Source organism: Mauremys reevesii, linkage group 27 (genome assembly GCF_016161935.1).
Source record: "Mauremys reevesii isolate NIE-2019 linkage group 27, ASM1616193v1, whole genome shotgun sequence".
In the NCBI taxonomy this organism is placed as follows: domain Eukaryota; kingdom Metazoa; phylum Chordata; order Testudines; family Geoemydidae; genus Mauremys; species Mauremys reevesii.
In genome coordinates this window covers 2,469,007-2,493,453 of record NC_052649.1, presented here as the reverse complement: position 1 = coordinate 2,493,453, position 24,447 = coordinate 2,469,007, and the positions used below count along the sequence as shown (strand labels likewise).

The window sequence follows — 24,447 nt, the reverse complement described above, 5'->3', positions numbered from 1 at the left end:
CTTCCAAGGGAGGTTGTGGAATCCCCATTTCTGGAGGTCTGGAAGAACAGGTTGGACAAACCCCCGTCAGGGGTGGTCTGGGTTTACTTGGTCCTGCGCAGCGGCCGGACTAGATGACCCCTCAAGGTCCATTCCAGCCCCACATGTGATCATTTGATTATAATCCCTCCACTCACTGGCTGCACTCTGGCTTCCTCTCCTGGAGGTGATCCCCCTGCACGTGATGGCGGCTGGAGATAAAAGGGGGCAGAGGCCGCACACAGGCTAAAAGTGACCCTGGTGATTAGAGCTGGGCAGGACGCTTCCACCCGAACATCGTTTCGATGCAAAACATCAGAACCAAACCTTGCCCCAGGGAACTTGCATTGTCAATCAACGTTGTCAGCTCTTCAACAGGGGGAAAAACCCCCAGACGCTGAACAATTGTTGCCGAAAACTGACTCGTTTTATTTCTGAAAATGGTTTCCAGAAAAAAAAAAGAGAGAGGTTCTTCTCTAGGGACCCCAGAAACCTCCAGATATCTAAGGGATCCTCATCAGCTGATCTCCCACCCTTGACACAGACCTCTCAGCCTGACAGCTGGGCCTCCTGTTATTAGAGAACTAGACTGGCTCATTGATTCCTTGTGTCCCCCATCTGAATCCGCTTGTCTCTTGTCAGCGCGGCGTGTCCCTCGGTCCCTCTCTGGCAGTGGCTGGGCCCCACAGAGATTGAGGTGCCTGCTACAGCCGTATCTCAATCCCCACTGCTGACAACCCACCTGGGGGTGCAGTGTTACACTTCAATTGCAACCCCCCTGGGACAGGCACCATCTTTTTGTTCTGTTTGTACAGCTCCTAGCGCCAGCGGGTCCTGGATCCAGGACGGGGCTCCTAGCCATCTGGAAAAAAACACGATGGGGTAAAAAAGTCACCTCCCCAACCGACCTAGTTACGCCCCTATAGAAAAGGCACAGAGCAGGCCTGAATCTCTGCAGGAAGGTGGCTGCTAGGGGAATGGGATGTTATAGCACTGATCCATTTCCCCCCACCCTCCGATGGCCTTGACCACTTGCTTTCTCCTATCTATCGACAGCCCCTCTCTATACGGAGCAGCTCTCTTTGAAGCTCTCCACTCACTCCGGGGCACAAGCTGCTGCTTTGTTGCTCTTATGTTTTTATCAGCTCTTGAGAAATGACAGTAGAACGCACCCACCACATCCCTCTCCCAGCCACGCAAGTGCCAACCCTGGGAGGTCAACAGAAAGCTGGCCCAGGCTCCGGCATGCTGTTCCAGGTACACAAAGCTGACCCCAACTCACGGCTTTCGGGAACGACGACATCATCACGTGGCTAAAAGGCCTTGGCAGGTCATTCTGATAAGACACAAAGTGAGAACGTATCAGGAGCTGCGTCCCACACAGGGCTTCTGGCTTAGTCCACGGCTTCTCACCCTGTGGGCCCATCGACGGTCTGGTGAGCCCCTTTGGGTGCTCCAGAGAGTGAAACACAGGCATAGACTCCTAGGCTGGATGGGACTCCTGAATACCAGGTCAGAGACCCTCCTCACCCAGAAGTCCCTGCATTCAGCCCAGAACTTCTGGCTGGGCTGAATGGAGATTGGCAAGAGACCTAGCAGGTCGGGGATTAGAGAAGTTGGGAGGGGAGATGGATTCAAGGAGACAACACAGGACTTGGCTTCAGGACTCCTGGGTTCTGTTCCTGACTTTGCTACCAGGACGCCCTGAGAACACTGCCCTGGACCTCAGTTTCCCATAATGAGTGAAGTAGATGAGCTCTGCCGAAAAGTGTCCAGAGTACTGGCAGGGTGGAATCTCTCTCTTACAACATGGACATGCAAAGCTCTGTAAAACGGCTGTGACCTGTTATTTTTTCCTTTAATGGTTTGCTGCACATTCCTACGGCCCCGGCTCTTTTGGGGTGGAAGAAAGACAGACGGACAGACCCAAAACTCCAGCCCGCTCGTCTCTCAGCAATACAGCACGTTTGCTTTCTCGCGACTACACTTCACCATGGAACAACTGCAGAAAGGCAGCAGAGATGGAAGTGATTTCGATCCTTTTCAATGGATATAACTAACGGCTTCACTTACCCAGGTTCGCCTGGACAGACTCCAATTATCACTAATTACTAGCCATGATTGTTACAAGACCATTTATCAAAGCTTCCAGAAACACGTGCATGAGAATCAGTCTCATGCATCCATGTCTACTGCTGTCTCTAGGACAAAGCGCTACCATTTATAACCCGCACCCCCCGACAGTAACTGGCACGTTCCTCCCCACAACGGTCTTTGCTGCTGCTCGTGTTCCTGACCTATTCACCAGTATGGTCACAGCAAAGGGCTGGTCCTGACTCCCAGTCACGCTCTAACCACTGGACCCTGTTCCAAGGTCTGGGGAAAGAGAAGATCCAATATTTAGAGCAGGACTGGGAATCAGAACTGTTAAGTGGGAGAGAACAGGGTGTAGTGGTTAGAGCAGGCGGACTGGGAGCAGGACTCCTGGGTTCTGTCCCTAGCTGTGGGAGCGAACAGGGTCTAGTGGTTAGAGCAGGCACACTGGGAGCAGGACTCCTGGGTTCCATTCCCTCTTCTGCTACTGACTCCCTGTACAACCTTGAGCAAGTTAGCGATTCCAGCCCAGATCCACAATGGTATTTCGGTGCCGAACTCCCACCCACTTATGGCCTTAAACTGTAATTTTCACCAGCAGCCACTGATTTTGGGGGTCCCAACTGGAGAGGCCTGTGGCCTGGCATCCCGGCTCTCAACAGCTCTCATTGCAGCCAGCAGGGCAGGCCCCCTCTGCCAAGCTGGCCCCAGGATTCTCAGGCCAGGCCTGGGAGAGGAGCCGGGAAGCAGTGGAAAGGGAACCCCCCCACCAGCCTCAGCAGGTGGGAGCTGGCACAAGCCCCCCGCAGCCCCAGGAGGGGCGGGCCCGGCTCTGATCTGTGCAGGGAGCGGGATGTCCCAACCCCCGGAGCACCTGGCTCCGGCCCCTGGCCCGGCACCGCAGCACGCGCTGGGCTTGCTCAAGCCGCTGTTTGCACAGCCCCGGGCCGGGCGGGGGCCAGCGCCCAGGCGGGGCGGCACCTCGGGAGCCGGCCGCTGATTTGCTCGGAGGGGCCCGGAGGGAGGGGGCGGGGACCGGCCCCAGGGTGTCGCGCTCGCCCCACTGCAGCGCCCGCAGCATCGCCATGGGCTCGCTCAGCGCCGGCTCCGCGGCGGCCTCGGCCGGCCGCCTGCTCTGCGCGCCCGTCCCGCGGGTGCTGAGCGGCCGCGGCCCCCGCGCCCCGGCAGGGGCGGCCGGCGGCGGAGGACCCCGGCGGGCTGGCGGGCGCCCGGCTGGAGCTGGCCGGGGCCGGGGCGGTGCCCGCGCCCGTGGTGCGCCGGGACATCCAGGCCTTTCTCCGGGAGTGCGGCGGCAGCCCCGGCGAGGCGCGGCACTGGCTGGCGCAGTTCCAGGCGCTCGGCCACGCCGGCGGCCGCCCCTTCGCTGTCATCGAGGTGAGGGGGCGCCGGACCCACGGCCTGGGGGCACCGGATCCACAGCTGGGGGCGGCGGGTGTCACGGCCCCAGGGGGCACCGGACCCACAGCTTCAATGGGGCAGCCATGGGGAGGCAGGCGCCCTGCGGGGTCACTGCCGGGGGGCAATGGACCCACAGCTGGGGGGTGGTCATGGCCCCCTGGGGCAGTGGACCCACAGTTTGTGGGGGGTTACTGGACCCACAGCTGTAGTGGGATGGCCATGGGGGGGTGGTCATGGCTAGGGGCCCTGGACCCACAGCTGCGATGGGGTGAACACAGCCAGGGGGCACCAGACTCACGGGGTTTGTGGGTGGGAGGGGCAAGCAGGGGGCAGATACAGCCCCAAAGCCCTGGGGGGCTGCAGAGTGGGGGCAGCAGGAGTGGAAGGCTGGGAGATGCTGGGGATGGCGCTGCCGAGACTGCAAAAATCTGTGAATCGGGGCCGTCTCTCCATCACATTTCTGAACCATCCAAGCACGTCTACACACAGTGTTTTACAAGACAGATCAGGATTAAGGTTCTCTCCCCTGCCCTGCATCCCAGCAAAATGAATATGATACTTTAGGATGAAAAAAAAAATGTGCTTCACAAGTAGCCGGCTGGCAGAGCAGGTTATAAACCAGTTAATAACTAAAAGAGGAACCAGAATTAAAAAGGCAGCCAAGTCAAACAAGAGGAAAGGAAATAGAATTGGAAGCAATGTGGGATTAACCTGTGGAACTCACTGCCTCAGGATGCTATCGAGCAGGGGTGGGCAAACTATGGCCTGCGGGCCACATGCGGCCCATCAGACCATTTAATCAGGCCCTTAGCTTCCGCCGGGAAGTGGGGTTGGGGGTTTTCCCCACTCCGCATGGCTCCCAGGAAGTCTCCGGCTCCTACATAGTACATGGAGGCACGGCCAGGCAGTTCTGCGTGCTGCCCCGTCCGCAGGTGCCACCCCCACAGCTTCCATTAGCTGTGGTTCCCGGCCAGTGGGGGCTGCAGGGGTGGTGCCTGTGGATGGGGCAAGCACGCAGAGCCGCCTGGCCGCGCCTTGGAGCTGGAGGGGGGACATGCTTCCGGGAGCTGCTTGCAGTAAGTGCCACCCAGAGCCTGCACCCCTGAGCCCCCCTGCACCCCAATGCCCTGCCACGGTCCTGATCCCCCTCCTGCCCTTCGAACCCCTCATCCCCAGCCCCACCCCAGAGCCTGCATCCCCAGCCGGAGCCCTCACCCCAACCCCCATACCCCTACCCCCTGCCCCATCCTGATTCTCCTCCCACTCTCTGAACCCCTCGGTCCCGGCCTGCACCCCCCTCCTGCACCTCAAACCCCTCAGCCCCACCCCAGAGCCCTCACACACACCCCACCCCCCTGAACTCATTTCTGGCCCCACCCTGGAGCCCTCACCCCCACCCACACCCTTACCCCCAATTTCATGAGCATTCATGGCCCATCATACAATTTCCAAAAAGTTTGCCCACCCCTGTTATAGAGGCAAACACCACAAGATGGGGTATTGAACTAGATTGTCCTGGTACAGGCAGGCTACCACCCTAGATAGACTAGGGGGCTGGGGATGGGTGACCCCTGCCTAGGGCTGTAGCCTAGGACTTGGGAGAGCTACAGTCAATTATCTGCTCTGCCACAGACTTCCTGTGTGACCTGGGGCATGTCACTTAGACACCTAAATAGCTTTGAGGATCTGAGCTTAACTCCTGCTGCTTTCAATGGGAGATAGGTCCCGAAAAACCTTTGAGAAGCCGGATTTAGCCCCACTGGGCCTTGGCTCCCTGCTAGGGTGACCAGACAGCAAGTGTGAAAAATCAGGACAGGGGGTGGGGGGTAATAGGAGCCGATAGAAGAAAAAGACCCAAAAATCGGGACCTCTGGTCACCCTATTCCCTGCCTGTGCTGTGGGATCACAGCCCTGCCTCACAGGTGCTGGGAGGGGGCCAGAGCAGTACTGTGGATAGATTTCACTGGGTCACATGGCTAGGGCCCATTTAAGGCTCCTAACTTCCACTGACATCTATGGGAGTTAGGAGCCTCCGGGTCTGGGTCCGGATGACTCCCTGGGTCTCCTCTGTGACACTGGATTAGAGGGACCCAATAGCCTGGCGGGCCCATTTCTCTGCTCCAGTATCACGGGGGGAGCGGATTGGGCTGTAGGGACTGGCATGCGGGGTCAGAGAGGCTCCTGGCCCAGCCAGTACATCAGTGCCCAGAGCGCTACCTCTGCTGGTTCTCCCACCACTTCCTCCCTTCCCGCCCCACACACACCTGGGGGCGGGGTGGGGAGGAGCTGTTTTTAGCCAAGCATTGGCCACAAGTCCTCGGAAACATTCCTCCAGGGAAGAATAGGGCTGGATCAGCCCAGCTGTGCCTGATAGCAAGGGTCCAGATAAGGGCCGCTGATAACAGCCTTTGCTAGGGACAAAGGGCACCAAGCGTTACAGGGATTGGGGTGGGGATGGGCTGATGGGGGAGGAGAGGGAATGGGTTGATAAGAGAGAGGAGAGGGGATAGCTGTAGTGGGGAGGGGCCGGGAGGGGAGGGGCGATAGCTGTAGTGTGGCAGGGAGGGCCTGGGTGGCATGAGGAGGGGAGGGGCTGGGAGGAGGGGAGGGGCGATAGCTGTAGTGGGGAGGGGAGAGGAGTGATAGCTGTAGTGGGGAGGGGCCCGGAGGAACAATAGCTGTAGTGGGGAGGGGCTGGGAGGAGGGGAGGGCGATAGCTGTAGTGGGGAGGAGGGGTGAGGAGTGATAGTTGTAGTGGGGAGGGGGATAGCTGTAGTGTGGTGCGGAGGGGCTGGGTGGCATGAGGAGGGGAGGGGATAGCTGTAGTGAGGAGGGGCTAGGAGGAGGGGAAGGGCGATAGCTGTAGTGGGGAGGAGGGGTGAGGAGTGATAGTTGTAGTGGGGAGGGGCTAGGAGGGGAAGGGCGATAGCTGTAGTGGGGAGGCGGGGCTGGGAGGGGTGAGGAGTGATAGTTGTAGTGGGGAGGGGCCAGGAGGGGAGGGGCGATAGCTGTAGTGGGGAGGGGAGGGGTGAGGAGTGATAGTTGTAGTGGGGAGGGGCTGGAAGGGGAGGGCAATAGCTGTAGTGGGGGAGGGGAGAGAACAGTATTAGGGGAGGCAGAGAGGGGAATTTTTGGCTGCAGCAGGGCCCCATTCTCCCAGCCACATTCTTCCCCGCCCCCCGGGCTCTGCATGGCCCTGCCGGGCCCCGAGCTCACAGCCACCCAGTGCCCGCACGTGCCCGCAGTGCAATAGGAGCGGCTCTGCCACGGGCTAACGCGGAGCCAGGGCTGCCCACCCCCCAGGCGCTCGGTGCCCAGGGCGGCTCCCGCCCAGCCTCCCCCGGGGCCCTGACCGGCGGCTCCCTTGTTCTCCCCTGGGCAGGTGGACGAGGCCGTCTCCCGCTGCAAGGAGACCGTGACCAGCCTGGCCTTCAGCCTGGCCTTCCTGCAGCGCATGGACATGAAGCCCCTGCTGGTGCTGGGGCTGCCGTCCCGGAGCTCCCTGAGCGACACCCTCACCTTCCGGGATACCAAGGCGCTGCTGACCCAGAACTGCAAGGCCCTGACGGACGCCCTGCGCCAGAACTCCGCGGCCACCATGCCCTTCTTCGGGGCCGGCGCCGTGCTAGGAGCGGAGCAGTTGGCCGCCAGCTCCAGGTGAGCCGCTGAGCCTGCAGGCCCGGCTCTCCTTACCCTGCCGATGGCTCCCCGTTAACACCCCTCTCTCTGCTCCCAGTGGGATCTCCGTGGATAGCGACCTGCTGCGGTGGTGCCTGGAGTCCGGGAACATCCCCATCATCTGCCCCGTCGGGGAGACCCGCGGCCGCCAGTCCCTGCTGCTGGACTCCGTCGAGGTCACCGCCGCCGTCTCCAGGGCGCTGCTGCCCACCAAGATCATCTTCCTGAACATGACCGGGGGGATCAGGAACTCCGGGCAGAAGGTGGGTAAGGGCAGCGCAGGGTCTGGCACAGGAGACACCGACTCGCGCACCCTCTGCTGGGCTAGACGCATGCCTCCCGCTCCGAGTGCCGGGACGTGGTCTCCCAGTGCCCCTTCCAGTGCCCTGCTTCCAAGAGACACTCCCACACCCCGCCTGCCTCCTGGGGCCCCCCACCTTTCCCTTCACCCCTCCGTGGTAACCCCCTCCCATGCATGGACCGGGGAGCCAGGGGACAGAGCTGAGGAGCGTTGTACGCGAACGGGGAGAGGCTGGAGGGCAGGTACGTACACGTGGGGCGGGGCCGCATCAGCTGGGAGAAGGTCAGAGCAGCCCCCTGCACTGCACCCCTCTACCGGGGCTGACCCCGGCAGGAGCAAGAGCCAAACTTCCCCACTACACCCCGGGCTGGATTCAGCAGCCAGCCTGGAGCAGGGGATGGGCAGAAGGGCCTAACCCATGCAGACATCGCCCATCCCCTTGCTGAGCCCCCCGCGGCCTTGCAGGTGCTGGGGCATGTGAACCTGCCCGCCGACCTGGACCTAGTGACCAAAGCCCAGTGGATGGGCCACAAGGAGCAGCAGCAGGTCAGGCTGATCGTCGACCTGCTAAGCCGCTTGCCCTACGAGGCCTCCGCCGTCATCGTCTCTGCGGGCGCGCTGCTCGCCGAGATCTTCAGCAACAAAGGTGAGTGTGGTCCCCGGGGCTGGGGCCTGGGCCTGCCCCGCCGGGCTCAGCCGCTGCCTCGCGCTCTCGGAGTGAGGATGGGGGAGCGGAGTTTGGCTGGAGAATTCGCACTGGCGCCCCAGGTGGCCGGCGAACGGAGCAGGACTCACAGCGCTGCTGCTCTGCGGGAGACCGTCTGAGCGAGCAAAGCCCTTGCTTTTCCCTTTGGCTCCAGGCTCGGGGACCCTGTTCAGGAACGCTGAGCGCATGCTGCGGACCGAGAGGCTGGAGGAGCTGGACCAGCAGCGCCTGGTCTCCTTGATCAACACGTCCTTCGGGAAGACCCTCCGAGGGGACTACCTGGCTTCCATACGGCCCAGGCTGCACTCGATCTACTTCTCAGAGGGGTAAGGAGGCCCTGTGCCCGTCTCTGCTGGGCCCAGGAGCTCTAGGAGCAGGCAGGCAGCGAGATATTTAAGAAGGGGAGAGATCCCTATTCAGCCACTGAAGGCCGTTAGTTCTGGGGATTGTCTTGTATCCCAGAGATCTGAAAACCTTCCCTGCCCCCCTTTCTCTGCCTGATCTGTTTAGAGAGGAAACTCTTGGGGGCAGGGATTGTCTCTCCTTACCTGCAGCACCTCACAGCAAGGGCCTCTAGCCTCACACGCAGCCTGCGAAAGACAAGCTCCAGCCTTCCCAACTGGCTCCTGTTAGAGTATGGATCCAAACCCCAGAGCCTCTGAACCGTGGGGCCGTGCGAAAGCCAGGCACAACGTGGTTATCTCCTGTAGTGCCTGAGAGCTCCCACAAGCGGACAGCTGGGGTAACCCTCGTGGCAGCTGCATGGGCCCAGGGGAGCGAGGCAGGGAGAACAGAAGGTGCAAAATCTCCTACCTTCCTCTTGGAAGCCTTCCCTGCCAAGCAGAGTCTGCTCGTGCCGCCCCCAGGCCCGCTCACCCTGCCCTTTGTCACCCAGCTACAACGCAGCAGCCATCATCACGAAGGAGCCGGTCCTGGGCGGGATGCCGTACTTGGACAAGTTCGTGGTCAGCTCCACCAAGAAAAGCCAAGGCTCCGGCCAGATGCTGTGGGAGTGCATTCGGCAGGACCTCAGGACCCTCTTCTGGAGGTCTCGCGTCACCAACCCCATTAACCCCTGGTAGGTGGAAAGGAGACTGGAGCAGAGCAGCATTTCCACTGGGAATGCCACCCTCCTGGTGGACGCTGACACAGATGCACATCTGTTCTGGGCTCAAGTTTTAGACACACTAACTGTTCTCCTGCTATTCCAGCCTGGGGCTTCCCACACCCAGCTCTGCCAATGCCCCACAACCCTGCCCTGCAGCCTCCCGGCTATTCCAGCCCTGGGCTCCCCACACAGCTCTGCCAATGCCCCACAACCCTGCCCTGCAGCCTCCCGGCTATTCCAGCCCTGGGCTCCCCACACGCAGCTCTGCCAATGCCCCACAACCCTGCCCTGCAGCCCCCCGGCTATTCCAGCCTGGGGCTTCCCACACGCAGCTCTGCCAATGCCCCACAACCCTGCCCTGCAGCCCCCCGGCTATTCCAGCCCTGGGCTCCCCACACGCAGCTCTGCCAATGCCCCACAACCCTGCCCTGCAGCCCCCCGGCTACTCCAGCCCTGGGCTCCCCCCACCCAGCTCTGCCAATGCCCCACAACCCTGCCCTGCAGCCCCCCGGCTATTCCAGCCCGGGGCTTCCCACACGCAGCTCTGCCAATGCCCCACAACCCTGCCCTGCAGCCCCCCGGCTATTCCAGCCCAGGGCTCCCCCCACCCAGCTCTGCCAATGCCCCACAACCCAGCCCTGCAGCCCCCCGGCTATTCCAGCCCAGGGCTCCCCCCACCCAGCTCTGCCAATGCCCCACAACCCTGCCCTGCAGCCTCCCGGCTATTCCAGCCCTGGGCTCCCCACACGCAGCTCTGCCAATGCCCCACAACCCTGCCCTGCAGCCTCCCGGCTATTCCAGCCCTGGGCTCCCCACACACAGCTCTGCCAATGCCCCACAACCCAGCCCTGCAGCCCCCCGGCTATTCCAGCCCTGAGCTTCCCATATGCAGCTCTGCCAATGCCCCACAACCCGGCCCTGCAGCCCCCCGACTATTCCAGCCCTGGGCTCCCCCCACCCAGCTCGGCCAATGCCCCACAACCCGGCCCTGCAGCCCCCCCGCGAATCCCGCCCGGGGCTCCCCCCACCCCGCGCGGCCCATGCCCCACAACCCGGCCCTGCAGCCCCCCGGCTATTCCAGCCTGGGGCTTCCCACACGCAGCTCTGCCAATGCCCCACAACTCGGCCCTGCAGCCCCCCGGCTATTCCAGCCCAGGGCTCCCCCCACCCAGCTCTGCCAATGCCCCACAACCCTGCCCTGCAGCCCCCCGACTATTCCAGCCCTGGGCTCCCCACACCCAGCTCTGCCAATGCCCCACAACCCGGCCCTGCAGCCCCCCGGCTATTCCAGCCTGGGGCTTCCCACACACAGCTCTGCCAATGCCCCACAACCCTGCCCTGCAGCCCCCCGGCTATTCCAGCCCTGGGCTCCCCACACCCAGCTCTGCCAATGCCTCTTACCCTTACCATACACACCCAGCTCTGGCAGTGCATCTCAATCCTGACTGCAACACCCCTGCTACACCAGGGCTGGGCCCCTCCACCGGTGCAGCTATACTCTGATGCACAGCACCCCATACTATGCCAGGCCTAGGTTTCCCTCCTTGCCAATGCCCCTTAACTCTGACCTGTAACCCCCGCTCACTCACTCTGGACCTCCCCATTAGTCAAACAGAATTACCACTACTATGCTACGTACAGAGGTGCTGCAAGGATACAGTCACTGATGTCTAGGAGGGACTCAGACACTCTTAGTGCCCAGCTAGATACAGTGGGCGGCAAGTCTGAGCCAGTATTATCCCTGTCACTGTCTCAACGGACGCTCTTGTTGCTCTATGGGATACAGATACTGCTCTGGGACTAAGCGTTTGTTTTGTTCCCGTCAGGTATTTCAAGCACAGTGATGGAAGCTTCACCAACCACCAATGGATCTTCTTCTGGTTTGGACTGTCCGACATCCGGGATTCCTATGAGCTGGTGAACCACGCAAAATCCATTCCAGACTCGTTCTGCAAACCGTAGGGCGATCTTTCTAGAGCGAGGCAGAGCGAGAGCAGAGCAAGTTGGGCTTGGGAGGAGTCAGGCCTTCGTACATCAAGACCAGAGAAGAAGAAACAGCTCAGAACAGCCAGCCATGCACAGAGCCCCAGGGTTGTTTCCTGCACCCAGAGGAATGATTGGCACAAAGAACCCCCTTCGCCAATTCAGCACCCAGCTTTTCCCTAATAAAGTGCTAGTGAAGCCTGTGTTGTGCAGACTCTTGCCCGAGGGGGTCGGGACTCTTGGGTTCAAGTCTCATCTCTGCCACTGACTCACTGTGGGACCTCGGCAAAGTCACTTCCCCTCTCTGTGCCTCACTGTCCCGACCTATAAAATGGGACCATTAACGAACGTGTAAAAAGAGCAGCGACATCTTTCCTTACAATCCTGTGGAACAGCAAGTAGGAGTCACACACACAAGCTTGTATTTATAGGAGCCAACAGCCTGGCAGTGGAGTTCTACACACAATGTGTACAGCAGAAAACAGACAAGAGTAGCTGGAAAACGTCAACTTTCAATGTGGTTTTGGCTTTTTCAAGGTCTCTCGCCTTTCTTTAGCTATCCCAACAGTGTGACGTTAGGATCTTACTGCTTTCTCCTTAACCAGTGCATAAGGCTACTGTGCACCAGAACTGATCGACAAATGTCAGCTGGGAACTTCAGAGCGGCCAAAGGGACGCAGACACCAAACCGCCAGTGAAATTCCAGCTAGTGCCTTTGAAAACCCCACACGTAAATGGGGTAAAGTTGTCAGAAGTGACAAAGTCCCACATTTGTAAAAGTCTTTAGGCGTTGATGCACTTGGCATTGCAACACCTAACTGATTTAGGAACCTAAAGCTCATTTTAAGAGCCTAAATCCTACTGACTCTCAGTGGGATTTCGGCATCTAAATCCCTTTTGAAAATGAGATGTAGGTTCCTAAATCAATTCGGTTTCACTGAGCATGGCAATGCCTAAATACTTCTCCAAATCTGGGCCTAAGTAACTTGGCAGCCTATGGCCCATTTTCAAAAGTGACTTAGAAATCGAAGTCTTATTGTAATTGGAACTTAGGCACCTGAGCAACTTTTGAAAACAAGCCAGGTTCCTAAGTCCCCTGAGCACTTTTGAACATTTTACCCTGATCACAAACCTACTCGTCGTCCATCCCCAGCATCCCTGCCAGTGAAACATTTCAATGTCAAATTGCTAGATATTTGCCATGAATCTACTGTGAACTCTTGCTAGTCAGCCAGTAAAGCAGCAGTAAGTCTGAGATGATCTGTTTAAGCACTAGCATCCCCAGGGGCAGGGTTAAAGGAGAGCCTGTCTGGTTAAGTGCCATGATCCTGCAATAAACTCTTAAAATGCCAGCACTACCCACGCTGAGCCCCAGTAAGCCCGAGAGGAAATGTACAGGTACCATAGCTTCAACTGGTTAGGCACAAGCTAAAAGCAGTGTGCATATGAAGCAGAAGATGGGAGACATTATTCAGGTACGAGGAACTGGGCAGCAGGACGCAAGACCTGGGCTCTGTTCCCAGCTCTGCTACAGATTTCTTGCATGACCTTGGGTAAGGCAGTTCAGCCTCAGTTCCCCATCTGTACAATGGGGATAACAACACTGCTGTGCCTCAGAGGGGTGGTGGAGGACAAATCCCTAAGTATCTGGGAGGTACTAGGTACTCCAATGACGCCCGACACCTCTCACAGTCGGCCTGCTTATTTAACGTTAGGTTAAGAAATTCTGGCTTACACGTCTCTCCTGCCAGCATCTCTGTTGGTGGCTTAAGTAAGATCTGACCACCTGGCTCTGGAGCGGAAAAGCAGCTGAAGTTTCCTCTGTTCATGTGCCTGTGATTAGGGGGAAGACAGGAAGGATGGCCCAGCGGTTAGGGCACAAGCCTGGATTCGGAAGACACAGGGTCTGTTCCCTGCACAGCCACGGACACCCTGGGTTACTTTGGGCCTCTGAGTCTCAGTTCTCCATCTGTAACATGGGGTTAATAGACATTGGGGGGTCGGGGGGGAAGAGATGTGTGTGGGATGAACATAGTAAAGCTTGTGAGGTGCTCAGATACGGAGAAGTACCATAGGCGGGGTTTTGCCTGGCTTGATTAAAGCCAAACAATGTCCGGTAAGAAATAAAACAAGGGGTGGAGTTAAAAGCCTTTTCTCATTTAATCATCAGAAATACATGATGGGGAAAGTGGTTTAAAAAATAGGGAAGACGCAACAGCAGGTCAAAGTGGAAGGCTTGATCTAGGCAGTTGAGAGAGTGACCGTGGTTGAGAGCTCTCCTTAGGCAGGCAGGGCGCTAGCGCTAGCGAGATCCTGCATGCCAGCTGGCCTTGCAACCAAAGACAAACCCAGCCTGGTGGCAGGAGGCCCTTATGGGACAAAGGCAAGTTGTCTCTGGGCAGCATGTCACCTTAGAACATGGAGCGCGGTCTCCCACCCAGTCCCTGACGCTGACCATCACTGGCCAGGGTTGTAAGACATGGGATCCTCAGAGGGTTGGGAACTGGACTTTTCCCCCGTTTCAAGCTTCCCTTCCTCACTCAGTCACCCCACCCCAGCACTCTGGAAATTCCCCCTCTCATAGGGGGATGGGTAGCAGCTCCCCTCTGTGAAGCTGTTCATTCCCCCAGGCTTTGGCAGGCAGGACTGTCCCGTTGTAAAGCAGTGTCCATCTGCTCCCTCCATGGGGCTGTGCCAGGAGACAAGGCAATGCACAACTGAGTCACACGCGTGCTCCAATGATGGACTGGAGGCAGCATGGACGGATGCACACAGAGCGGGAGCGGGGCAAGAGGCAAAATTATTCCCTTCTCATCTCCGGAGCAGCTTCCTTCTCCCTCTCAAGAGCACTGAGGGCTGTTCCCCTTTGAAATCGCTCCTCTCCGCAGCACTGCATCCTTTCGGGGAGCAGGGTTTCTTTGTAACCCCATGAAATTCCACAGGCAGTAGTTAGAAGCACAGTGAGAACCAGCTTAAGTAACGAATGGAGGACGGTTACTCTGGCTTGGACATTGGCCTGCTGGGTGATCTTGGGCAAGTCACGTCCCTGCTCCGTGCCTCGGTTTCCCCGTCTGTACAATGGGGATGATGACACTGACCTCCTTTGTAAAGAGCTTTGAGATCTACTGATGCAAAGCACTAAATAAGAGCTAGCTTATTATTACCGTTGTCCGTCCCCACCCACCACACACACCCCCCCACACACACATTGCAACCAATGTGCAGAGTTCACCACAGACGATGAAGGGGCGGCTTTGAAGTCCCCCATTCAGTTCATTGTCGGCGTCTTTCCAGTAACCAATCATCTGGCTCCCCAGGGGGACTCCCAAGCTTCCAGGATCCACTCCTCCTTTCAGTGGAGGAATTACGCTGCTCACACACCCACTGAGCTAGTCTGACCCTGTTCTACAATGTCCAGGGAGACCCCTCCCCTCTGCTGCTACACAGAGCCAGAAGAGTGAGATTCTATAGGGCTGTGCTTAAAACATCTGAAAGTGCGATGAAGGACTAGCGTGCTCGAAAAGGAGGCAGCTGCTGAGGCCCCTGGCCTGTCAAGGGGAAAAATCAACTAGGAATTTTTTAAAAATAGTAAAAAAAAGAATAAATAATGGTGATTTTAAAAAAACCGAATCCCATCCCCTCCCCCAAACTGGAGAGCCTCCCCGAGGCCTGTCCTATCCGCCCCCACTTATCCCATCTCAACCATCCGTGGCCAAGATGATGACAGCCCCAAAGATACCAACGTTCTGCCCGATGAGTTTCATCTGGTTCCAGAACTCGACGCGCCGGGAGTCATGCCAGTAGCCGAGGTTCCCATCAATGAACAGGATGACCAGGGGCAGGATCACCGAGAGGATCTGGGCGGCCGTGCTGACGTAATAACCGGACAGGAACGACAGGGCCAGCACCCCATAGAGGATGAAGAGTAGCTGCAGGGTGATCTCGCCACCCAGGATGTGGTTGAGGTAAGCCAGACGATCCTCTTTGCTGTGCTGGAGGGAATAGGCCTGTAGGGCGCAGTGGAACAGTAAACCAAGAGGTAGGAGCAAATTCATACACACTGAATAGGTCTGTACTGCAATCAGGATGTGTGACTACAGCACGGCTAGGCATACCCACGCTAGCTTTGATCTAGCCCCGCCCGGCCAGGACCCTGGGTACATACACCAGGGGCCCCCCGCCCAGTTGCATACATATAAAATGGGCAATGACTGCCTAGGAAGGAGCACTGCGGAAAGGGATCTGGGGGGTCAGAGTGGATCACAAGCTAAATATGAGTCAACAGTGTAGCGCTGTTGCAAAGAAAGCAAACACCATTCTGGGCTGTATTAGCAGGAGTGTTGTAAGCAAGACACGAGAAGTAATTCTTCCGCTCTACTCAGGCTTCAGCTGGAGAATTGAGTCCAGTTCTGGGTGCCACATTGCATGAAAGATGTGGACAAATTGGAGAAAGTCCAGAGAAGAGCAACAAAAATGATTAAAGGTCTAGAAAACATGAGCTATGAGGGAAGATTGAAAAAAAATGGGTTTGTTTAGTCTGGAGAAGTGAAGCTTGAGAGGGGACATGAGAACAGTTTTCAAGGACATAAAAGGTTGGTACAAGGAGGAGGGAGAAAAATTGTTCTTCTTAACATCTGAGGACAGGACAAGAAGCAATGGGCTTAAATTGCAGCAAGGGAGGTTTAAGTTGGACATTAGGAAAAACTTCCTAACTGTCAGGGTGGTTTAGCACTGGAAAAAACTGCCTAGGGCAGTTGTGGAATCTCCATCATTGGAGATTTTTAAGAACAGGTTAGACAAACACCTGTCAGGGACTGTCTAGATAATACTTAGTCCTGCCATGAGTGCAGGGGACGGGACTAGATGACCTCTCAAGGTCCCTTCCAGTTCTATGATTCTATGTTGCTGCAGCTTCACTGCTACCATTACTGAAGCTAGCTCAGGTATGTCTACATGTCATGCAATCACATCCCCCAAATGCAGTGTAGACGTATCCACAGCCTTTCATCCCAAAAGGCATTGGGGATTGTGTGCGCTATGGCAGCTGCTTCACTGCATGCACCCAATCACTAGACAGCAGCTTAGAGGTGCAGGAGACCAACTGAAACTGAAGGAGGCCAAATGCAATTCATAAAGTATAGGCCAAAAGGGACCATTATGTTCATCTAGTCCAACCTTTGGCACAGCCCATCAGGACTTCCTGGAATTAATTCCTGTTTCAAGTCTGCTTGTGGTTGAACTAGAGTATGGATCTTTTTAGAAAAACAGCCAACCTTGATTTAAAAATTTTCTAGCAATGGAGAATCCGCCACAACCTTCAGCAAATTGTTCCAGTGGTTAATTACCCTCGCTGTTAAAAATTCATGGCTTATTTCCAGCTTCAGCTTCCAGACACTGGATCTTTCAGATCTTTGTCTGCTAGATTGAAGAGCCCATTATCAAGTGTTTGTTCCCCTTGTAGGTACTTCCAGCCTGTGGTCAGGTACCCCCTTAATCTTCTCTTTGTTAAGCTAAATAGACTGAGCTCCTTGAGTCTCTCAGCATAAGGCAGGTTTTCTAACCCTTTAATCCTTCTCATGGCTCTTCTCTGACCCCTCTCCAATTTATCAACATCCTTCTTGAATTGTGGGCACCAGAACTGGACACAGGATTCCAGAAGCAGTCGCAGCAGTGCCAAATTCCAAGGTAAAATAACCTCCCTGCTTCTCCCCGAGATTTGCCAGTTTATTACTAGTCTGAATGTATCTAGTGTCAACTTCTAGCCGTTGGATCTCATTATAGTTTCATCATCAGGCTGGAATTTGGCCAGGAGACCAAGGTTAATAGCTGACTTTTGCCCAAAGCACCATGGGATCAGGATGCCAGTTTTACATCCCCTCTGAAAGGCAGTGCCACCCGTGGCACAGTGCCCCCTGCTGTCATGCTGGGGGTTCTGATTTAATACAGCGGTGTGCAGGAAGGAATAGTGCCTGCTACTCAATCAAACAATAACCACAAAGACTAAGGGCACAAACTGGTGCCAAAATACTATCTCCATTTCTCTGCCTCGTCCACCTGCAGGGCTGTTCTTAGGGGATCATGGAAGCTGATGCTCCTCCCACCGATCCAATCCACTGCCTCTGTTTCTGTCCAGTCATATGCAAATAGTGCTATGGCTTTCTAAACATCCCAGAATCCTTTGCAGTAGGGCTGCAGGGCTGTCCAAAGGAGGTGCAAAGAATTCTAGAACCGAAGTGACACCCAAAGGCACCTTGCTGCACCCGAATAAACAAAAATAGGGAGCAGCAAAAAGTCCACAGGCAGAGTAAGCAGGTCAGGGCTGGCCAGTACCCATGGCAGCTGGGGTGTTCCTCTGGCAACAGCCCCTTTTAGTCCAAGGGGCACCCTAAGTGGCCACCTGTGCCCCACAGAGAATCCCCCCAGCTCTGAAGGGCCTGCCAACAAGAAAGAACAGCAACGGATGTGCACACTGTAAATATCCGCACTGCCTCTGCTAACAAGCAAAGAGGCCGGAGGCCTTGTCTGATCTCCCCCAGCTGTGATACAATCTGCTCCAACACCCACACTTTCCCAATTGCGGCCACAGCCACACGAATCCCAGTTTCTTTCCGATCACCCCGCTTCGTCCCCGTGCTCTGGTGATTTCACTGCAAGCCAACGCACGCTGGCTAGCAGTGGCAAAGCTGTGCATGAAAGCCCACCGTGGCACCAGCCAGCTCCTGCCCCGCTGGGTACATACCACGCAGATGAGGTAGATGCCGAGGAAGACCTGCCCGGTGGACTGCAGGGACCTGCTCCGTGGCTTCTGACGATAGATCTCACCAGCCCCACTCGCCAAGATCAGGAACCCACCAATGATAGCTATGGTTCGTGAGTACATCCTCACCTGCAGGGGGAAAATCACACAGCGCGGACATCTGTTAGCGACTGGGAAATAAAAAGGAGCCCCATAAACTTAAAATAAATAAAAGAACGAGGCATTTAGATACATGAAAACAACATCTGCAGGGGCATTACATTGGATACAGACCTCTCACATTTCAGGGCACAAGCTGATCATCAGCTGAGGTCAGGAAGAAAGTGTGTGGGCTTGTAGCTAGGTGCGCTATGCAATCTCGCTGAAGCAGCTGCTTTGGCCATGAGATAGCAGACTAGCAGGATCAAAATGGGGGTGGAGGGGGAAGAGAAGGGGAAGGACAGGGCGATGGGGATAATTCTTGCTCTCACTGAAATACTAACATGGAGACTGAAGCCTTCTTCTATTCACAAAGCAGATGCAACCCAGGCATTGGCAGGGCAAGTTTCCCCTTACACCGTCCTGATCTCAAGGAGCGAGGGAGCGATTCAGTCTCTATGGCCTCTTAATTCCTCGCCCTCCCGGCTGAAAGAGCCAACAAGGAGGCCCAATGAGGATACCAGCTTCACTCGGATGTTCGTGCCTGGGAGCCTGGACTAAGATCTACACTCATTTCAGATAGGCCAAACAGCACAGGATTATTAAGCGAGGCTGGCATGGGAACAGATGAGGCAGCCGCCCCCCAGCCGATCAGCCCCCCAGGGAATTCCGACAAACACCTCACCTTCAGCCAGTCACCGTAGTGCACGTAGCCCCCGATATACGCCGCGTACGTGCTGACTGCCAGCTGAAGAGCAGCTCCCAGTGCAAACCACCTGCGCTTCACCCCGAAGGACATGAAGCTGGCACACAACACCGCTGCCCCCATGTCCAAGTACAGATATGGGACGGGGATGTCAGGTTTCCTAGGGGGAGACAAGGAAGGAGTTTCAATCCAGTTGGACATTTGAGGAATCAAGTCATACCACATAAGCAGGACAAAGCAGCCACAACCCTCCATGCATGTGAGCCCAGGGTGCCCAGCTGTGTTCAGGCACCGCCTTGGGAAGAACTCTGTTTTCAGGCTGGAGATATTAGAAACCTGAGCTCTCTCTCCCACATTAGCCTGTGAATAAGTGTCCAAGGGACAGCCCTGGGCACGGAGGTCCTGTATTTATCCTGGAGTATGTAAGGGCCAACGAATGGCAAGGGAAGTTTCCTCACGTCATCCCATCAGCATGCCTCAGCTGCAGCCTTCTCTAATGATAATCCCGAGCTTTTATACAGCTCTTTTCTCCCACAGATCTCAAAGCACTTTCCAAAGAAAGTTAGACAGACAAGCAAGCACTTGTCATTATCCCCATATTACAGAGGGGGAAACTGAGGCACGGAGCGAGGAAGCAAATCCACTCAAAAAATAAAATACAGTAAGTTCTCCAGGGCAAAGAACGTCTATTATTGTATTTGTACAGCGCCTAGCACAACAGAGGCCCATCTTGGTTGGCCTGTCGGCACTACCATAATAAACATGAGTAATAATAATAAGCAAAATACCCCAGGTCACCCAGCAGGCCAGTGGCAAAGCCAGGAATAGAACTCACATCTCCTGAGCCCTAGTCCAGTGATCTATCCACTAGGCAACACTGCCTCCCCTAATGCCTACCATGAATGGAGGGGGAGGCCACTCAAATTATCCAAGCTTGCCGTTCCACGTTATGAAAATAAGCTCAAAGCCATTCACAGTGCCTCTCTCCGTGACATAAGAACAGCCGTACCGGGTCAGACCAAAGGTCCATCTAGCCCAGTATCTGCCAATGCCAGGTGCCCCAGAGGGCGTGAACCTAACAGGCAATGATCAAGTGATCTCTCCCCTGCCATCCATCTCCATCCTCTGACGAACAGAGGCACATGCAGTGCTACAGGGTTTCCACTCCAGTATTAGCTGCAGCTGGGTATTGCAAGCCAAACAGGGTTGCCACCTTTCTAATGGCTGGTGATGGGCCCGGCCCCATCTTTTGCCCTAAGGCCCCACCCCTGCTCCACCTCCTCCCTTGGGTTCCCGCCCCCTTCTCCACCTCTTCCCTAGGCTCCACTCCCTTTTCCGCCTCTTCCCCCAAGGGTCCACCCTGTCACACACGCCTCTCCCTTCCTTGCTGGCCGGCTCCAACTCCTCCCCATCTCATCCCCTGCCCCTCCCCCATCCCGTCTAGCTCCTCCCCACTCCTCCCTTGCCCCTCCCCCATCTCTCTTGGCTCCACCCCACCCCCGACTCCTCCCTTGCCCCTCCCCATCTCCTCCCCATCCCTCCTGACTCCACCCCACCCCTTACTCCTCCCTTTCCCTCCCCCCTCCTTCCAGCTCCTCCCCATTCCTCCCTTGCCCCTCCCCATCTCTCATGGCTCCACCCCACCCCCGACTCCTCTCCTCCCCACCCCGACTCCTCCCTTGCCCCTCCCCATCCCCATCCCTCCTGACTCCTCTGACTGCCCCTCCCCGCCCCGCCCCGCCCCGCCCCCCTGCGGGCGTCGGCCCGCTCCGCGAAGAGCCTGAGGGCGCTGAGGCCGGTCCAGCCGGGGAAGCGCGTGAGCAGCACCGAGCCGAGCTGCATCAGCAGCCGCAGCAACCGCCGCCGCCGAGCCCCGGCCGCCGCCATCTTAGTGCGGGGCAGCCCAGCCGGTCCGGCAGCGCGCTTCCGCTCGCGTCCGTCCCCACACCTGCCCGGCCGGAAACGCGCCCCGCCAGCAGGGGGTTCCGCCTACGGGAGTTCCTCTTGGGGATGCGCGGGCGCAGGCTCCTTCCAGCCCCGCTGCTGCTCGAGTCGATGGGCCTCCCCTCGCCCAGCAGTGTCCTGGGGGGGGGAGGGTCCTCGCTACAGAGCCCGGCCAGGGGAAGGGCAGCCCCACCCCCAGTTCTGACCCCTCTGCACCAGCCAGCCGCCTCAGGCCGGGGGGAGAGAACCCAGGAGTTCTCTGCTCTCTCTGTGCCCCTGCCCTGCTGGGAAAAGAACCCAGGAGTACTGCCTCCCCTTCCCCCCCACTCCTCCTGGTTCCCAACCCTGTACCCCCTTCCCTGCCAAGGGCTGGCAACAGAACCCAGGAGTCCTGACTCCCCAACCCCTTCCCCAATGCATGCACCCCCTGTTCTAACCTCCTTCCCTATTCCCTGCCAAGGGCTGGCAACAGAACCCAGGAGTCCTGACTCCCCAACCCCTTCCCCAATGCATGCACCCCCCTGTTCTAACCTCCTTCCCTATTCCCTGCCAAGGGCTGGCAACAGAACCCAGGAGTCCTGACTCCCAAACCCCCTCCCCAATGCATGCACGCCCCTGTTTTAACCTCCTTCCCTATTCCCTGCCAAGGGCTGGCAACAGAACCCAGGAGTCCTGACTCCCACTCTCCCCCGTCTTCCCTTCTAAGAGCTGGGATCAAATCCAGGAGTCCTGACTTAGTCCCTCCCCCAACCACCTGCCACCGCTCCCCTGCCACAGGAGGGAACAGAAGCCAGGGGTCCTGACTCCCAATCCCCACCCCCTCATCCTCAGCCCCTAGACCCCAGCCCCTTCCAAGAGCTAGGATCAGACTCCAGGAGTCACGGCTGTCAGTCCCCACCCAGCTGTACCGCTCCTCTCCCCATCCTTCAGTGCTGCCCTGGGAGCGCTCCCCGTATTTCTAGCTGATAATTGGTTAATAAAACCTGGCCCTGGGCTCCCACGTGTCAGCCTGGTGCCTGCAGCTTTGACCATCATTTTAGATGGTTCTGTGGGAGAATTCACCTCTCTTTCTCCCTTCGCAGTCTGGGGGGACCCCAGATGGACCTAAAGAGGACTGAGGCCTGCCAAGAACACTTTACATTTTGCTCCTACAGCTGGTGAATTCCCGAGTGATGGGGGGATTAATTAAAAATGTGGGATTATGGGATGCTGGCTTCCTGCCCTTAGTGTGGTTTCTGCAAACACAGTAAATCCAGCTTTAGGACACAGAGTTTGCTGCAATGCCAGCCGATAATATCTGAGCTCGATGAGGGGGTAGAGGGATGGGGGGACCAGTGATCTTCTGTGCAAGGAAAGGACATTTCAGTCCGGGCCCTGGATTTGTGATGAGCCAAATTTCCCCCACTCTCGTGACTGGCTTCAGCAGTGTCACAGCTGTTGGACTAACAGCCAGATTTCCAAGGCCTCAGCACCCATGTGTGTATATTACAGATCCCCCTCTGTGCTGACCCACAGAGAACAAGCCTGTTACTGGCACGTGATCAAACCTAGCTCCAGCTGTACCAGCTCCCACTTTTAGCTCTGGAGGTCCTGGTTCAGTCCTCCTGGTGCTGGTCCACATAACAGCCAAATAAGCATTAGCTTTGCAGAAGTGATACTTACAGCTGGGTTTTCCAAGCAGCCCAGCATGCAACACCTACAGCTCTTTGGAAAAACCCAGCTACTTACCTTGCTGCTTAAATGGGGGGCTGAGCACTTGTGAAATGTGCCCCAACCCCTTCTGTGCCTTAAACCAGTTGACAGGGTTCCAGCCAATGAGCAAAATTCTCCTCTTAGCCTGCACCACAAGCGCACTTACACAGGTGTGTAACTTTACACACAGGAGCAGTTCCGCTGAGTTCAATACTCTCCCAGCTAACAAGCGGAGTCCCCCATGGGCTCCATACGGAGCCTGTTCTTACGGCCCAAGCTCCGGCCAGGTCGGTTTAGAGAATTAGAGTTACCTGGCTTTGACTTGTACTTGAACTCATTCTGGGTGTGTCATGCCAGTTCTCAGGGCCCGTTGCCATTGGCTGTGTGCATAACGCCCTGTGCAGAGCATTCACACTGTGCTCCACAGAGACAAGGGTGTCCCAGCCCGCAGCGAACCGGAGAGGGACTTGCTAGAGCATCGGTGGGGAAACTTTTTGGCCTGAGGGCCACATCGGGGTTGCGCAACTGTATGGAGGACTGGGCGCCTCCTCAAATAGCCTGGCCCCCGCCCCCTATCCGCCCCCTTCCACTTCCCGCCCCCTGACTGCTCCCCTCAGAGCCCCCAACCCATCCAACTGCCCCTGCTCCCTGGCCCCTGACCCCTATCCACACCCCAGACCCCTGACAACCCCCCTGGGACTCCCACCCCCTATCCAATCACCCTCTGCTCCTCATCCCCTGACCACCCCCTCCCGAGACCCCGCTGCCCCTAACTGCCCCCCAGGATCCCACCTCCCCTGCTCCCTGTCCCCTGACTGCCCTCCCGACCCCTATCCACATCCCCCCCCCGGGACTCCCACTCCCAACGCTCCCTGTTCCCCATCCCCTGACCACCACCCCAGAACCTCCACCCCATCCAACTGTCCCCTCCTCCCTGACTGCTCCCCAGGATCCCCTGCTCCCTTACCCAACTCCCCCGCTCCCCTCCCCTTAACAGCAGCAGGAGCTCGCAGCTGCGACCCTCAGCCAGAGCCAGCTGCACTCCCTATGCTGCCCAGCGGGAGCGGTGGGCCAGAGCGCGGCCCATGCAGCAGCGTGGCTGCGGGGAAGGGGCCGGGAACTAGGGTCCCTGGCCAGGAGCTCAGCAGCGGGGCAGGACAGTCCCACCTGCCAGATGTGGCCCATACTTTGCCCACGTCTGTGCTAGAGGAAGGCTGGGCTTGTGGAGACGGCACAGGGCTGGAAAATCTGGGGTCACAGCCCAGCTGGGTCACAAATTTCCCGCAAGACCTCGGTCAGGCTTTCAAGAGGTCACCACCCATAACTGGGGTTGGGTTTTTAGCAGCACAGAGGCAGGGGGACGTGTGTGTCCAACACCCATCGTGTTGAGCACATGGGAAAATGTGGCCCTTGCCTTCAGTTTCCTGTCTGTAAAATGGGAATAAGATTTCACCTGGCCACGGCGGCAAGAAATCCAAAACCGCTTCAGAGGTGCTCAGATAACAATACCTGGACCTTGCCATTAATAGGGCTCCCAGCCTTTTAGAAAGGAAGCCAGGCCCATTACCCCCATTTTAGAGATGGGGAAACTGAGCAAGAGAGGGAAAGTGACCCAATAGGCCACTAGCAGAGCAAGGAACAGAACCCAGGTCTCAGTTCACCACCCTGCACGCTGAGCCATGCTGCCTTTCTGGTCCTACCCTGGTGGGGGACCAAGAGGCACATTGGGCCCAGTGATCATTTCACTGTCTCTCACTATCTCGTCCTGGCGCTGGATTCAGGAAACAAGACCTGCCTGGCCCTTTAATCAGCGCTGAGACCTTAGAAGAGGGGAGAGAAACCAGTGGAAAATGCTGCCAACCAACATCACTGAGCCTGGAAGCTCCCTGAGGAAGGGGCTGTC

At 57.2% G+C, this 24,447-nt stretch overlaps 2 protein-coding genes across 9 annotated transcripts; one reads left to right on the top strand and one right to left on the bottom strand.

Annotated features, from left to right (window-relative positions):
• Window positions 1-746: 746 nt before the first annotated feature.
• TMEM101 (transmembrane protein 101) lies at window positions 747-20,850 on the bottom strand. Of its 7 annotated transcripts, XM_039516926.1 has the most exons (6): window positions 20,659-20,850; window positions 18,888-19,068; window positions 18,047-18,193; window positions 15,051-15,314; window positions 1,301-1,354; window positions 747-880 (listed from the first exon to the last, which is right to left on the bottom strand). In XM_039516926.1, the coding sequence occupies exons 1-6, from the start codon at window positions 20,793-20,795 to the stop codon at window positions 782-784; spliced, it is 882 nt and encodes a 293-aa protein (XP_039372860.1). In that variant the 5' UTR covers window positions 20,796-20,850; the 3' UTR covers window positions 747-781. The 7 variants fall into 7 exon arrangements, with proteins under 7 accessions (XP_039372860.1, XP_039372859.1, XP_039372866.1 ...); XM_039516925.1 differs by lacking the exon at window positions 747-880 and having other exon boundaries at window positions 1,145-1,354; XM_039516932.1 differs by lacking the exons at window positions 747-880; window positions 20,659-20,850 and adding an exon at window positions 19,806-19,953 and having other exon boundaries at window positions 1,145-1,354.
• On the top strand, window positions 3,340-11,510 carry NAGS (N-acetylglutamate synthase). 2 transcript variants are annotated; one of them, XM_039516924.1, is made up of 7 exons: window positions 3,340-3,507; window positions 6,914-7,188; window positions 7,268-7,472; window positions 7,976-8,156; window positions 8,371-8,542; window positions 9,112-9,294; window positions 11,151-11,510. In XM_039516924.1, exons 2-7 carry the CDS (start codon window positions 6,986-6,988, stop codon window positions 11,284-11,286), a joined length of 1,080 nt encoding a protein of 359 aa, XP_039372858.1. In that variant the 5' UTR covers window positions 3,340-3,507; window positions 6,914-6,985; the 3' UTR covers window positions 11,287-11,510. The 2 variants fall into 2 exon arrangements, with proteins under 2 accessions (XP_039372858.1, XP_039372857.1); XM_039516923.1 differs by lacking the exon at window positions 3,340-3,507 and adding an exon at window positions 4,593-4,607.
• Window positions 20,851-24,447: the final 3,597 nt, after the last annotated feature.